The following is a 15579-nucleotide window of genomic DNA, read 5'->3' as shown; positions in this document are numbered from 1 at the left end:
AATACGAAACATTAAAAACAAATAATCTTGTTTTCTGATTATCCATCAAACCCACCTAAAATTTCAAGATTTTGTGGGAGACCGTTTTTTAGTACAACAATTTGGGGATATGGGAATCCAACCTCCAACCTGTAGGGGAGGAGATTTTTTGAATTTTTTTAAATTTCCATCATGTCGATATTCCTTGTCATTTTCATATGTTCATTGGGTTCAATATCTATGTGAATCAATATTTCCATAGTATTGCAAAGAAATCGATAAATATAAAAACATCAACAAAATATAACTAATATGGACCTAATGTTTTCTCAAAAAATATATACATGTGGACATAATGTTAATATTAATAATTTGTAATATATTTCAAAGCGTGAAATGCTTATTTGTTGATTTAAATATTTGTAATTTTTTATATATAATTTTTTTCATAAATATCCATTGACATCCCCATCTTATCAATATTTCCTTAACATTTTCATAAAATCAAGACAATAACATTTCTATTGATATCAATATTTAAAACTTTTAGATTTTATTATTAAGGTGTGACAAAATTCAATGAAAATTGAATGTATGAGAGATTTAAACTTTAGATTTTCTATATTTATGTTTTTAAAATTAAATTTGTAAAAAACTATATATTATTATATTATAATGATCGAAAATATTTGAACCTCTAATCTATAAAAGAGATATATACTTGTATTATAAAAACAAAATTAAAAAAAAAACTTAATAACCATGGATATGTGTTTTATTGTAAAATATATTTAAATTCTCGGTCAACTTTCAAAGTTAAAAATAATATATATATATATATATATATATATATATATTTGTCTACAAAAATGTATTTGAATTTTTTTTTATTTTAAAATTTCGGTTGCAGTATAATGTGAAATTAAAAAAGGCTATTAAGCAAGTACAATCTTTACAAAATAAAAAATAAAAAATTCACAAACAAACTGCTGAAGTTTTTTTTCCCTTTTTTATTTATGGACAAATTAGAGGAGAATCAAATGTTTGGAAATTGGGTTTTGTAATTTTATGAGAATCTTAGGATTATTAAAAGTAACCGTTTGAATATAGTTTTGTAGTTAAAATATTAATGACCTAAAATGCTCGCTTCATTTTTTTAACAATAATTCTAAAAAATATTATTTAAATCATTAATAACAAATATTTTTAGATTAGTTCATTTTTATATTACTACATTATTCAATTTTTTTCTTCTTTTTAAGTGAAATGGTCAACTTAAAATATTACTGAAAGTACTATATTATTAAAATAAAATAAACATACATTATTCTTTTTAAGAATAGTTAGAAAGATAGAAACCGTTATTTCGCTGTGCGTTCACACGAAATTAATATTTTAATTGTGTCAATATGATCTTAGCTCAATTTCAATGAAATTGGTATCTAAGAATATGTATTTTTATATATAGGATTGTATTTTTATTCATATATATAGTATTAGTTTTAAAATTTTACAAAATTGCATAAATTGCAAATTTATAACAGAGACCAATCAAAAATTACTTTTGGGAGTACATATTTATTTTATGTCATTTAGTATAATTTCTTATAAATTTAGCGATCATTTAAATTTATCAAATTTCAAAAATTGAAAATATGCTTTTTAAACTTTGATTTTAGATACTCAGGAAATCTTAAAGATGAAAAATATATTTTGTCCTAAAATTAATACTATTTGAATTTGTTAAACTATGCTGCAGTTGGAAAAAATAGTAGTCTTTTCTTTTCTTTTCCTTATTTTTTTTATTTCAACGCAAAAATAGATTTAAATCTAAGAGATTGACATAATAAAGTATTATCAATAAAAGGAAATGTATGGAAAAGTCCAAAGATATTTTGATGATAAATAAAATATTCTTATTTTGTTTTTTTGTTTTTTTTTTTGCAAAGGGATAAATAAAATATTCACAATAATAGTAATAATATTATTATTAATTATTATTTTGACAAGAATCAAAATAGTGTTTGGAGAAAGCGATTAAGGAAAGATAAAGTCATTTTGAAAAGAAATTATTTGATAAAGAGAGTTTTCGTTGGTGCTTGCTTTTACCCTTTCACATCAAGTAGTCTCTTTCAATTTCTTTATAAAATTTATCTCTTGAATTTATTGTTTTTTTTTAGTTAAACAATACGTTGGCTGTAATTGAAACTCACAGTATTTTATTGATACATGTCTTAAATAAAAAAAATTAAAAATAAAAAAGAAAAGAAGAAGATGAAAAAGTTATGGTAAGTGGAAGAAAAAAAATAAATAAATAAAAATAGAAAACCGTGTGGTGGATTGTGAGGAACGAGTGAGAAGTGGTGAGAGAAAATTTGTGAAAGAACGATGAAATATCGAACTAAGAGGAAAAAAAAACAAAAAGGAAGCAAATCTTAGGAGAGAGCAAGAAATGAGAGTAATAGCATTTCTTTGATGTCTTAATTAGCTTAAGTATATTTAGATTAGCGAGTAATTCAATGATACATGTCTTAATTAGTTTAACTATACTTAGATTAGCGAATAATTTATGATTCAAGAGATAATTTATAAAGCCGCATCATAAAATCATGTTTCCAACACACCTTTATTGATTAGTTGGCAAAAAAAAAAATTAATTGTTACTCGTACGTATGTATATATCAATGGGATAAAACTCATGTTGCCTACCATTAAATTTTTTTTAGATAATAAATTAGAGGTACGAAGGTTCAAACTTCCAAATTCAAATAAAAGAATAGATGTCAATTACTGCTAAGCATTTTGGCATCATTATATTAAATATTCGTCAACATGTCGACATATCCAACAACATTTCTCTATATTGATGGGTTCGACATTAAAATGATGGGTAAATAGACATTTCTATAATATTGCAAAAAGATCGACAAAATATGGAAAATTCCAACAAAATATCAATAATATAGACATAACAGTAATATTAATCATTTTTAACTTATTTAGAAATTGTAAAAAAAATATTTTTATAACCTTTATAGAAATATCCATTTACACGAATATTTTACCGATATTTTCATCAATATTTCCGTAAATTGAGATATCCACGTTGACATCACTATTTCAAGCATAATAGATAAAATTGGACGTAAAATTTAAATTAGGCATAAAAAATTTGGTGGTGGATAGAAAATTTGGTGGCGCCTCCCATGAGAGTATTATCTCTAGTGTCTATTATTATTTTTGAAATGTACTAAAAAAAATATTCTAAAATCTTAACTAAATTTTAAAAATAAAAATAGATTTTTGATAACCACCTCTAAAAAATAAAATGATCATCATGGATGGAAAATTTTAATTCAATTCCCATTTAAAAACAGACACTTTTTTTTTTATATTTATTTTGATGTGATATTATACTGACACAAATGTACAAAAATAAAAATATTAGAAAGATAAAATTTAAATAGATTTTGGTATTAATTTTTATTAATTATTTAACAAAAATTAAATTTCTTAGGAAACTCAAAATTTGAAGTATTCAAATATTTTACTTATCTTTTGAATATATATATATATATTTTTGTACTTATCTAATAAACCAAGTAAAAAGTGCCGCCCTATACCAAAAAATAAGTTATAAAAATTAATATACTTTTTTATAATTAAGATATAATATTCAAAAGTTTGAAGATCAAGAGGATTTAAATCAAATTTTAAGATTTAAACATCAAACTTTAAGTAACATTGAAACAAGAAAAATCGAAAAATTGTTAAATCCCAAAAAAGAAAAAATGATGGGACCTATACAAAAAACCCAATACTAAAAACAAAAATTAATAAATATCTACTTCATTACAATTTACTGTTTAATTGTATTTACTATTCATTTTCATTAAGCAAAATTTTATTTTGAAAACAGATAAATTTAGAAGTAAATACTTAAAAATAATAGTGGCATAAATGTACTAAAGGTAGTTTGACTTTTGTTTTGATTATTATTATTATTTTGGGGGTTAGGTAAGCAATTGCCTTGGTTGATTGTGAAATGAGAGCTAACTTAGACTCATTTTGTATCATAGGAATTTCTTTTTTAATTAAAACTGTTGTAGGAAGGAAAATGACAAACAAACCAATCAAGAAACAAAAGAGAATCGACGAGATGGCCGACCAAATCGAGTCGGGCCCAACCGTCGAGTCGACCCGAGCCGCCGAGCCAACCCAAGCTCGGCCCATTGCCGAGCCTGACATCCTCGCTCTTTTGTTGCCTACGATGCCTTAGGCATCTAGACTCACCTAACCCTAAGGTAAGTCGAATTCGACCCTTGAATTCTATGACTCTACTATTCCCCCTTGCTGACTTAGGCATCAGATCCCGTGTGACAAGTGTCACATCGGTCTAGTCTTGTTCGGTTTTGCAGGTTTTCGAGTCTCTGATAATCAAGCTTGGTGCGAACCTCGGGAGGAACCAAGAGAGCATAATCACCCATCAACAAAAATAATATGCGGGCTGGAGGTACAAAAATGGAATCTTTTAATTAGAAATATTTGTCTTAATCAGTGGAGTCATACTCATTATCAAAAATATATTAATTGAAAAATATATATAACAATATATATTTGACAATATTATAATAAATGAAATAGAAGAAACACGATTAAAAGAATTTTATACAACCCTAAAACAATTCAATTTGCTGCAAGATTTTGATCGAGGTGATAACCTGGCTCGAGCCAGGTAGACGAAATTCTTTGATTTCTTTCGGAAGTGGAGGATATTATTCATCTACTTATCTATGTTCCATGAATAGTTGAGACAGTGAGAAATGTCTGGATCAAAAGCATTTAGGAAATTTATCTAATTTTATCACTGTTTGTTACATTTGAAGAAAACAAGTGTTAGGGAAATTAAGGCGCTCCGACAATTTTCCTTTCCGCAGTTATCCAGATATACAAAGCCAATCACACAACAATATATGAGAAGTTAAGGGAGAGCAGAAACGATACAAAAATTTATACTGGTTCACCACAACAGTGGGCTACGTCGAGTTTTCCGCTCGAGTTCCACTAAAATTAGATTGGATACCAGCACTATAATTTATATCCCTATATTCACTGTCTAGAAGTTCCAAAACAAGCTCCCTAGCTTCTAAGTATTTAAACACAATATACCTAGGTACATGAATGAAAAATACTCACACAATAATCAAGATCTAAATTACCCTAAGATGACAATCTCGAATCTGACCATTTCTATGCCACCAATACTCAAGCTGTTGTCTCTGAATTGTCACACAAAACATGTCTCTGTCCGCTGCAATGTTTTGTTCACATGGCTACCCTAAAGCAAAAGTAAAGCAACGCTTTTATTGAGATGTTACCCGCAACATAGCGTCTCAACGCTGCGAACATGTCAGCGTTATTCATAACACGCACCGTTTTTTTTCTGAAATTTCATTGCAGCGCCGCAGCCTTGTCCCTAGCAGCGCCCAATTACCTTTTTCTATCCTTCTTCCTCCCAACCCATCTCGACTAGTCCCTGACTTGCTCTAACATCGATTTGACTCAACCAATCCCAATAGGAAGAATCACAAAGAAACCAATACTTATATTTTAGTAGTCAAATCTCTCCTTGATTAAGTGATAATTCTTTCATTTATTTATAAGGGTGTTTTGTGGGGTTGAGTTGAGAGATACCTTTCAGATCCAATCTAATGGTTCATGTTCCAATTATACTCAACTCAAATAACCCTCAATGAATAATGAACTCAACCAAATTATAATATATTTAGATTGTGTTAGTTGGATTATGCAGGTCACTTATTCAAATTTTTGTTTTCAAAAGATAAAATATTAATCTCTTGGACACCTATTTACTTATTTCCAAACTTTGAATTAGAATTGATAACTCAATTTAAATTTATGTTATGATAAATTATACTTCAAAAACTAAAAAGAAAAAAAGGTTAGAGAACAAATAATCAAAATATAATATTGAATGAAAAAATAAAATAAAATAAATGTCTACCTATATAATTGTATCATAAGTAAAATAAATATTTTTTTCAAAATTTATTATAAGCTCGGGGTTTGATTCAATTCAAATAAATTTGAGGCAAGATTTTAATTGTTAATGTCGATAGAAATGTGGAAATCTCAATTTTATGGAAATATATATGGATTAAAATATCAATTAAATGCCAATATTGATGATATTTCTAAAAAGTATAAAGTAAAAAATTCATAACAAATATTTAAAACGTTAGCGTTCATAGAAAAAAAATGTTTGAAGTTTATATTTTTTTCAAAGTTATTTAACTTTTAAAAAATTTATACATTTCACATCAATATTTGATGAAAAAAACTTTACCTTTCAACTTGATAAAATGAGTTTAAACTCTGAATTTAAATAAATATTGTAATTTTTACTTCTAGTTGAAATTTTCGCATTTCTCCCTAATTTTAACAAAAAATCAGGGTAGATTTTTTTTTTCCTTAATATCTCATCAATTTCATGCCCCAAAAAATTAAACATATTAATGCACAACATCTACTTTTAAATATATAAATGTCTCGAAACTCAAAAAATTTCTACAAAAATCTACTTCTAATATTATAATGTTTGACTTGGAACAAATTTTAAATGTTTATCGATTAACACCTATTTTCTAATCATTGATTACTAAGAAAAATTTGGTAGTTTTGAAAAATAGAAAGAATAATTTTTTTTTCTTCATTTTTCGCTCCTACTTGTAAAAAAATTAATGGTCACCAAAAATGGAATCTAACCCGTGAGCACCTAAGTTTTTTTCTTCATTCAATGGATATGAAAATATCATCCGATCGGTAAGTATCTAAGTATTTTTCTACATATGAAAAATACTTTTATTTTTTTTCCTTTTTTGTTTTTTTGAAAAGGATTATATGTCATCATTTAAAGTTGAGCGGGTTCGTTAACAATTATTTTTTTATTTTTTATTTTGAGTACTCTATAATCTTAAAAAAATTAAAATTTCTAACATTTTTTTTGTTTTAAATCTCCCCTAGGCAAAAAAAAAAAAGATCAGACTCGGACACCTTAAGGTCCGTTTGGTAATGTTTCTTTCTCTTGTTTGTGTTTCTTTTTTTAATAAATAAAAATTGAAGTGCATGATCCAACACTCATGGATTCAATAATGATAAAATAATATTTTTATTTACGTTGGAACAAATTGGAAAATTGGAACCCGAAACTTGTTTTTCGTTGTTTCCAAAATATCTATACAATTTTGAGAATGTTTCTGAAAAATGAGGAACGAGCAACCTAAATAGTTGTTAAATGTTTTGATTTTAAATAAAATTGAAAACTAGAAACAAGAAAAATGAATGTTACCAAACATAGCCTTAAGGTATGAATCGGGCTAGAGCTCCAACTTAACATAAAATAAGAATATAAGGTTTAAATACTTTTTTTGGTCTGGAAATTTCGGACTTTGGTTTATTTTTTATCTATGTAATTTCAATTTTTATTTATTTTTGTCAATGTACTTTCAAAATGACTAAATTAATCATTGTACTTTTAAAAAGTGACCATTTTAGTACTGTTTTCACACGAAATTTCCTTAAATTTCATTAGAAATTATATTTTGTGAAGTTGATTCTTTGAAAGTTTTCAAGTTGGTCTTCGAATCTTAAGTTTTAAAGAGTCTTCAATTGGTGTGAATCCTCTCCATTCTGAAATTCTGAATCCTGAAAATTAAGGAGGTCCCCTCTATTTATAGAGGTTTCCATAGGCTTAATGAGATTGAGCTTGGGTTATTTTGTACAAAACCAATGAATTGGGTCATGGGCCCAATTTAACTTCAAAAGGTATGGACTTGGATGATTTTGGATCCAACCCATAGTTTGAGCTTTGGTGATTTTGGATCCGGCCCAATTCTTTAAGTGGATTTAAACTTTTTTAAATATCAATCCACCATCTTCCTGATATATGGCAAACATACCTAGTAATGGTCTTATTGTAATCTAGGTTTTGGGCCAAAATACCATCCAAAGGATTTGTGAACTGAATCGAACAGGGCCTAATTTTATATGGCCAAATTCGACTAATTAAAACCAATCCAAATGACCCAATGAAAGACACTTGGCATTTTCGTCATTTAATTTTAATTTAGGGAGAATTTATAATCCCCAAATAAAATATAGTTTTGTCAATAATGACGTGGCCATTTATGATTGACCCAAAATTTATGGTTCTACACATACTTATTTGTAAAATTTTTACACAATTTTTATTACATAATGGAAACCCTTGAAGACAAATTTATGCTTGCATTTCAAGAAAGTTAATGAATTGAGTCTCATGTTGAAAGTTTGATAAATATATGTGATAAAATGAAAATAAAGAGATCAATGGTCACTTTTTTAAAAGTACAAGAGTCAAAATGAACGTTGTGAAATTACAAGGACTAAAATGAAAAAAAATTTAAAATAAATTGGACCAAAATTAACTAAAGTTGAAAGTATATGAACCAAAAAATTATTTAGTTGATTAAATTTATATTATTTTTACTTGTAGACTTAATTCTTATTTTGGCCCTTGTACTTTTTACTTTTATCTATTTTGGCCATTGAACTATCAAAATGCCTATTTTGATCTTTGTAATTAAAGAGTTCATTTTGGTCTCTATTTGTAAAATCTCAACACAAATTTTATATGCAACAAATAAAAAACCTTTTGATACAAGACCATAACAATATTTTAAAATATTGATAGAATGCAGCATTATGTTGTAATTGTAAGAGAAAAGAAATGATAACCAGTAAAGTCATGTTCAAGTTGACGACTCAAAGTAGGATTTAAACCATATTTTTAATAACTTCTTTTAAATAAAAATTTATAAGAAGAGAAATAACTTTATTATTCATAGATAACTTTTATATATATTTAGTCATTATATAAAGTACGTAAGTTTTTTTTTTCAATTATAGATAAAAAAAAAAGTGAGTACGAGAGTGATAACATTAAAAAAAGAAAAATACAAGGGTAACATTTTAAGAATTTTTTGAGATTTAACCTTATAGCTAGCTATAAAAAGTTTAATTTAATATGGTTGATGCGATTTTTTTATTTATTTTGTAGTTTAAATAAGAATCATGTAGATATATAAATATTGATTGAGATATTAATATTTTTTTATTCTTGAATTTTATGTATTTTTTTAGGTACTAACAATTTTGTAAAGGTTGTAATTGTTAGGATTAAAATTTATTTAATTTATTATATTTTCTTCTTTTTATTTATAAAAACTTTTTTTTAACTCTATCTCCAAAAATCTTATTTATTTTTTTTATAAATAATATTACGTCATATGGGTCATGGGATTTGAGTCACACATATGAGTTTTTATGTTATGTTGATAAAACTTAAAAATTTCTACTATATTTGAAATTACATATTTATTTTATACTATTTATGTAGATGCCTATTTTTTATTCTAGTTTTTTAAAGATATGATTCTTTTATAATTTCAACTTCTCTCTATTTTTTAGCCATTTTTGTTGTTTTTTTTTGGGTTTTTCTTTTTTAAACTTTTTTCCATTTTAAAGTGTTGCTTTTCTTTGTCTGTAGTTGTGTTCTTTTTTTCATAATTTTATAGGGTTTAAAAGTTTGGGATCATTTACAACATTTAGATTTCATGATTTAGAGGTAAAAAAAATGTTATTCAACCGTTATTTCTTATTTCTTATTCTCACTTTTCTATATATACTTTAAAATTAAATAAATACATTTAATACATATTCTTGTTTCTCGATTCTTAGGTTTTTTTTTCTTAAATCAAAATAGAAGTCTCCATTGAAAAATAAATTTTAAAAATAAAATAAGTTAAAAAATTTATGTTATTTCTAAATATTGTTTATCCAATTCATGAACCAAGAATAGCAAAGATAGGAATCACATTAATATCTTAAAAAATAAAATACATATATTAGGAAACAAGAGAAATAGGAAAAACTTCAAGCCCCTAGATCATCATTCCCTATAAATCTCTTGGTGTCAACATTCAAGAGCTACAAAAAAAATTTATCAAACAATTTCCAATAAAAGATTTGGATGGAAAGTAAAAACTTATACCTAACGCCAGCTATTTATTTTGGGGAAAAAAATACAAAAACAAGAAAACCAAATTATATGTCAAACTAAAACCTAATTTCCATTTAGTTAAAAAAAAAAAACTTAATTTTCATTTGGTTTAATACAATTTAATTAGTTCTTCTACTTTTTGAGTTTGGTTCTACTTTCAAAAGGTTCATTTTGATTCATGTATTTTCAGCTTTTGTTAATTTTAGTCCTTATACTTTCAAAATGTTCATTTTAGTCACTCTACTTTCAACTTTAGTTCATTTCCTTACTTTGATATCTTTAATAAAAATTTATGGCTAAGTTCATTAAATTTAGTGGGTAGAGTACAATGCTAAAATTATGACCGAAAGAATGAGATAACAATAAAAATGAATTGACCGAATTTGTCACTTTTAAATGACCAAAGTAGACATTTTGAAATACATAGACTATAATAAATAAAAATTGATAGTACAGGGACAGAAATGAATATTTTGAAAATATATATACCAAATTAAATCAAAATCAAGAATAAACAGACCAAAATAGTATTTAAACCTTTTTCGTTTTCACGGTAGGCCAAGAAAGAGTCGTGGAAAACTAGTTTCTTTCACAAAAGTAGTTAGAAATAAGAAAACAAAAATAGTGCATCCCTTTTTTCAAATCAATGTGTTGAGTTGCCAAATGCCAACTAATTATACTCAAACCACCTATCTCTTTCACTTGACGCATGCAACTGTTCATGAAAATATGTGTCCTCCAACACATGTGCCTTTTTAATTCTCCCCTAAAAAATTAAGATTAAATTTTAAAATATTTATTACACAAATTAAAATTTTTTAAGTTGAATTACAAGCTTGGGTCTAACAATCCTACTATTATGAATTTTCAATTTTGTGTCTATAATTATTTGACTTATTCAACCTTTTAAAAAATCCGTAAACTTATTAGATGCAAAGTTGAAACTTTAAGAATTTTATAAGGTATTAAATTTAATTTTATGTTTAATAAATTTATTTTAAAATATTAAAGAGGTTATGAACCTATTAAACACAAAATCAATTTTTAATTCTATGACGTTCTTTTAACTTGTCTTAAAGAAAAATCATGAAATCACTCCCCAAAGAAAAATGCCCTAAAATTAGGTCTTCAACTCACAATTCGCGGTCAAACTTCTATTTTGACCTGCTACCTCATCCAAAACTACAACGTTTCTCAGAATATCTTCAAAAATAGTTTATTTTTCTAAAATATATAATATTAATAGAAATAAAATCCTGAATCTCTACAATTGAAAAAAAAAAATATATATATCATAAGAGGTGGATTTTGCTGTCGAAGTGGACCCAACAAGTAAATGTAGGCCCATTCTTTTATTAATATTCATATATGGAAAAATCATCACTTGCCACGTCATCTACTACTACAAGCCCCAAAAAAAGTAAGCCAAACTTCATAAAAAAATAAATTAAATTAAAAGAAAAAGAAGCCTCTGAAATTACCTAACTACCCATTTATTTATTTTAATTTCAACTACACTACCTGAAATGTGAAAGAATCGAACGAAAAGGAGAAATTAGAAATTAGAAATTATAACTAATTAGAAGAAGGCTCTTTTGAACTTTAACCAAGTATGTAGAATCATAACTAATTGCTACCAGAGATTAATGAATAAAGCAAGAGAGAGAAAATAGGATTTTTTTTTCAAAAAATAAATAGCTTTAATTTTATAATGTGATAGGAAAATACCTACCCAGTAGCAAGCGGTTAAAAATTATTCTAATATATATAACACTACTTAAATCCTTACAAATCAACATTCATTTTTATATTGACCAGACCACAAATAAAAATTTGACAATATTTTAAGAGTCTTAAATATTTTTCTACTTTCAATTTTTTTTTTTTAAATACAACAACATGAGTGAAGCTTCAAATCCACACGTTTTAATCTATACTAACCAATTGAGTTATTATCAAGTTTGTTTTTCTAATATATATAACTAGTAACCATTTATCTTGACTAAACGCAATGTCTCGGTCCCCCTAAAACACACCCTATAAAATCTCCTGCTGTCCACGTTCAAGAGCTACGCTAAACTCACCCACCCGCCACGCAAGCCACAAGACAGACAGCATCATCGTGCATTACGCAGAGAATAATTAAAATTAAAATTTTAAAATTTTAAATTGTAAAATAATAATAATAATATGTTACAATTAAAAAAAAAAAGAAAAAGAAAAAGAAATGAAAAATCCTTCAACCCTAAAAAAAAGAATTTGTTGCAGAACGAAGAAGAGACGGAAAAAAAACCCTCGCGAATTAATTTCCCGATAATTTTTCCCACCACCAAAAACCAAATCCAAAATTCAAATCCCTTCTTCTTCTTCTTCTTCTTCTTCACATCAGCGATTTCAACGACCGCGCTTTCACCGGCTTCCTCATCCGCTTCTTCCCGCCGTCGCCGTCGCCGTCTCCGTCGTCGTCCTCGTCGTCCACATAATCCCATTCGTCGCCGTCGATTTCAGACGGCGACGGCGACGGCGTCGTCGCATTGCTCCGAAATCCGGCCGTATTTTCCACCGATCTCCCCCCTTCTTCCCCTCCTCTCTCCCGCCGTTTCTTCCCCCACAGCGGTCCGAATCCAGAATAATAATAGAACTCGTACGGATTCGACCCTCCCGCCGCCGCCGCCTTCTTCGAAGCCCTGGCCGGCCGCGTCCGCCGCGTTCCGGCCGCAGCTTTCTTAGTAATCGAGTAATTATTGAGAGTAGAGTAATTATTGTTTTCGCTAGACCTAAGAAAGGAACGGCGGTGGTGGTGGTGATGGTGGTGGCGGTGGTCGGAACTAAACGAAGAAGAATAATCTTCCTCTTTAGGTTGCTTCTTACATTTCCAACTCCTATCGTCGTCTCCAGCGACTAATTTCTCGAATCCGACTCCATTTTCATCTCCGGAATCATCATCCTTCTCCGCCATTACTTCATTCTCATCGATAATAACTATATTATTCGATAATTTCGCCGACTCCTCCATCATCGACGCGACGCTGTGATTCGTATATATAAACAAATTTCAAACTAATCTTCAAATCCAGAAACAGCCACAGACGACACGAGAGTAATAATAATTATACAACCGCGCTCCATTTCTCCTCCCCGAAAAAAAATTTCAGATTATCGTATGGGCATTTTACTCATTCACTCAACCGCGACCATTTCCGAGGCGGAAAGAATAAATAAACGCACAAATTAAACGCAACAAATCAGCAGAAACGAACAAAATCACAGAAAATTAAACGAACTCACCTCTCGACGGCTCCGATAGAATAATCGCCCAAGCTAGCATTTCCAGCGAAGCTATCTTCGGCCTCCTCGAGCTGCGAGAACGAAACAACGAGAAATAGAGCAGCAGGTGAGGGAGATCGATTGACCTAATCGGGAGAAGAACGAGGATAATTTTTAGGGTTTTTGGAGGAACCCTAAAAGTGGAGGGGGAAAACGAAGAACCCTAGAGAGAGAGGGAAATGCGAACGGGAAAAGAATAGAGAACTAGAGCTTAGGTCAATAGTAGATCTATGAGGAAGAAAGTAAAAACTAGAGACGAAGATTAGAGATTGGAGATTGGAGATTGGAGATTTGAGATTTTTTGTTTTCGCTATCAAACCTGGTTCGCGGCGTCTTGGTGGAGCGGAATCACATCCCACGGCGACTGGTTCAGCTGGCAAACGTGCGTCGGAAGAGCTTGAGGAACGGACGCCATGGACGGCGAGAACAACAGCGGCGATAACTTCGCGTTTTTACGGATCCTCATGGCGGAGAAAATCGAAAATTACGATTGAAAAGCCTTCGAAGAATCTACGCAGCTTCACCAGAAACCGCAGCTATACAACATCCAAACACGATAAAATTTCGGAGGAAAACAAGAAAAAAATCAAGTGCTCACCGTCTGAAAATTTTCTCAGCGATTTTCCCTCATTTTCTCGGGCTTTTTTTTTTCTTCTTTTCTCTCTCTTGTTTTTTTGCAGATCTCACACAGAACTCGATAGTCAGGGTTTAACTTTCTGTTGCTTTCTCGGCCCTTCATATGTTTTGATCTGTTAATTTTCAACCGGACGATTTTACCCCTGCGTTTTCTCTTTATTTACAGGAGGTAATGGTAATTTTAATCTTTAATTTTTAATTTCCGTTTTTTTTCTTTTTTCTTTTTTGGTCCTTAGAGGAGTAAGGGAAGAAAGCTGCCGCTATTACACGTCATGATAGTTGTCCAAGAAAACTTATTATTTCTCCCTTGCATTGGAGAGAATAATCCGGTGTGGCCGATCCCACCGGATACTACTCCACCCCCGTCCATCAGAACGGTCCCAATTCTGCCTAACCGCAGATCAGCAGATTCGGTACGAGTGGTCCGCAGTGGATAATTACTCGAAGATAAGTAGCGGGAGCGGAGGGGTAGTTTAGGAATTTTGTTTTGTTTTGTTTTTGTTTTTTTGAAGTAATTAAATTCGTGAAACCTAACGAAGGGAGCGTGGGACACACGGGTTGGCGAGGCGCGTGGTAAACAACGGGGAAGTGGCGGACAACGGGAGAGGGCCCAGATCAAGGAACGGTGGGTCCCACGAGGTAGCGAACAAAAATTGACGGTTGTGATGGGATCCAATCATGAGGTAGAGGGCACAGGATCGGGATCATGGTTTCTGTTTCTGGAAGCGGCTGGGGAGTGACGTGGCATGATAGATAGTTTTTTTAATTTTTTAAAAGTGTGGTTTAAAATTTTTAAATTTATTTAATTAGGAGAAAAAATATTTTAGAAATTAAAATAATTGTTGGAACGAAATTTAAGAGATATTATGACGGGGGCTTTGCTGGTTGCCGTCTGTGGAAGGGTAGATGCAGGCATATAAATGTGAATCTATGAAATGATCCACAAATTTAGGGGGGAAAAAAAACCTTTTCAAGATTCCAAGTTCTTATTCTTACCAAAAATTGAAATTAATTGACAAAGTAACGATGTAATATCAGGATAAATTTTATTTCTTTCAATAGGGAGAATTCTATATTTTTTATTTGTTGAAATAGACATAGTACTACTAATCTATTAAATTAAAAAAGCGATTGCAAAAATAGCAAAAAATCTTGAGGTCTACCCTATGTAGAAGAAAGTAAAAATCTGATACATCGTTAATATACGTGGAGCCCAACCAATGATATTTACGTGATATACCTAATATATATAATTGATTTGATATATTATTGATATATTTAATATAAATGATGATATGCTTGATATATTACTTTTCTAGGACTCAAAAATACAAAAATAGAAAATAAGAGTTTGTTTGTGATAACGTTCATGTTTTTTGTTTCTCGTTTCCAAATTTTATTAAAAACCCTCGTCAATTTGTAATTAATTATGTTTCTTATTTCTCATTTTTTTGAAACATTATCGAAAGTGTATAGAAATTTTGGAAACAATCAAAACAAATTTCTAGTCTCTCGTT

At 29.2% G+C, this 15579-nt stretch overlaps 1 protein-coding gene across 1 annotated transcript; it reads right to left on the bottom strand.

Moving 5' to 3' along the window:
• Nucleotides 1-12247: 12247 nt before the first annotated feature.
• EDA8 (Putative membrane lipoprotein) lies at nucleotides 12248-14126 on the bottom strand. The gene is made up of 3 exons (XM_022301997.2): nucleotides 13746-14126; nucleotides 13388-13458; nucleotides 12248-13128 (listed from the first exon to the last, which is right to left on the bottom strand). The coding sequence occupies exons 1-3, from the start codon at nucleotides 13890-13892 to the stop codon at nucleotides 12480-12482; spliced, it is 867 nt and encodes a 288-aa protein (XP_022157689.1). The 5' UTR covers nucleotides 13893-14126; the 3' UTR covers nucleotides 12248-12479.
• Between the last annotated feature and the right edge of the window lie 1453 nt (nucleotides 14127-15579).

This window comes from Momordica charantia (genome assembly GCF_013281855.1).
Source record: "Momordica charantia cultivar OHB3-1 chromosome 7 unlocalized genomic scaffold, Mcharantia_2.0 BLBB01000007.1, whole genome shotgun sequence".
Taxonomy (NCBI): Eukaryota; Viridiplantae; Streptophyta; class Magnoliopsida; order Cucurbitales; family Cucurbitaceae; genus Momordica; species Momordica charantia.
Note: the sequence above shows the minus strand (reverse complement) of the source record. Positions and strands in the feature narration are given on the sequence as shown.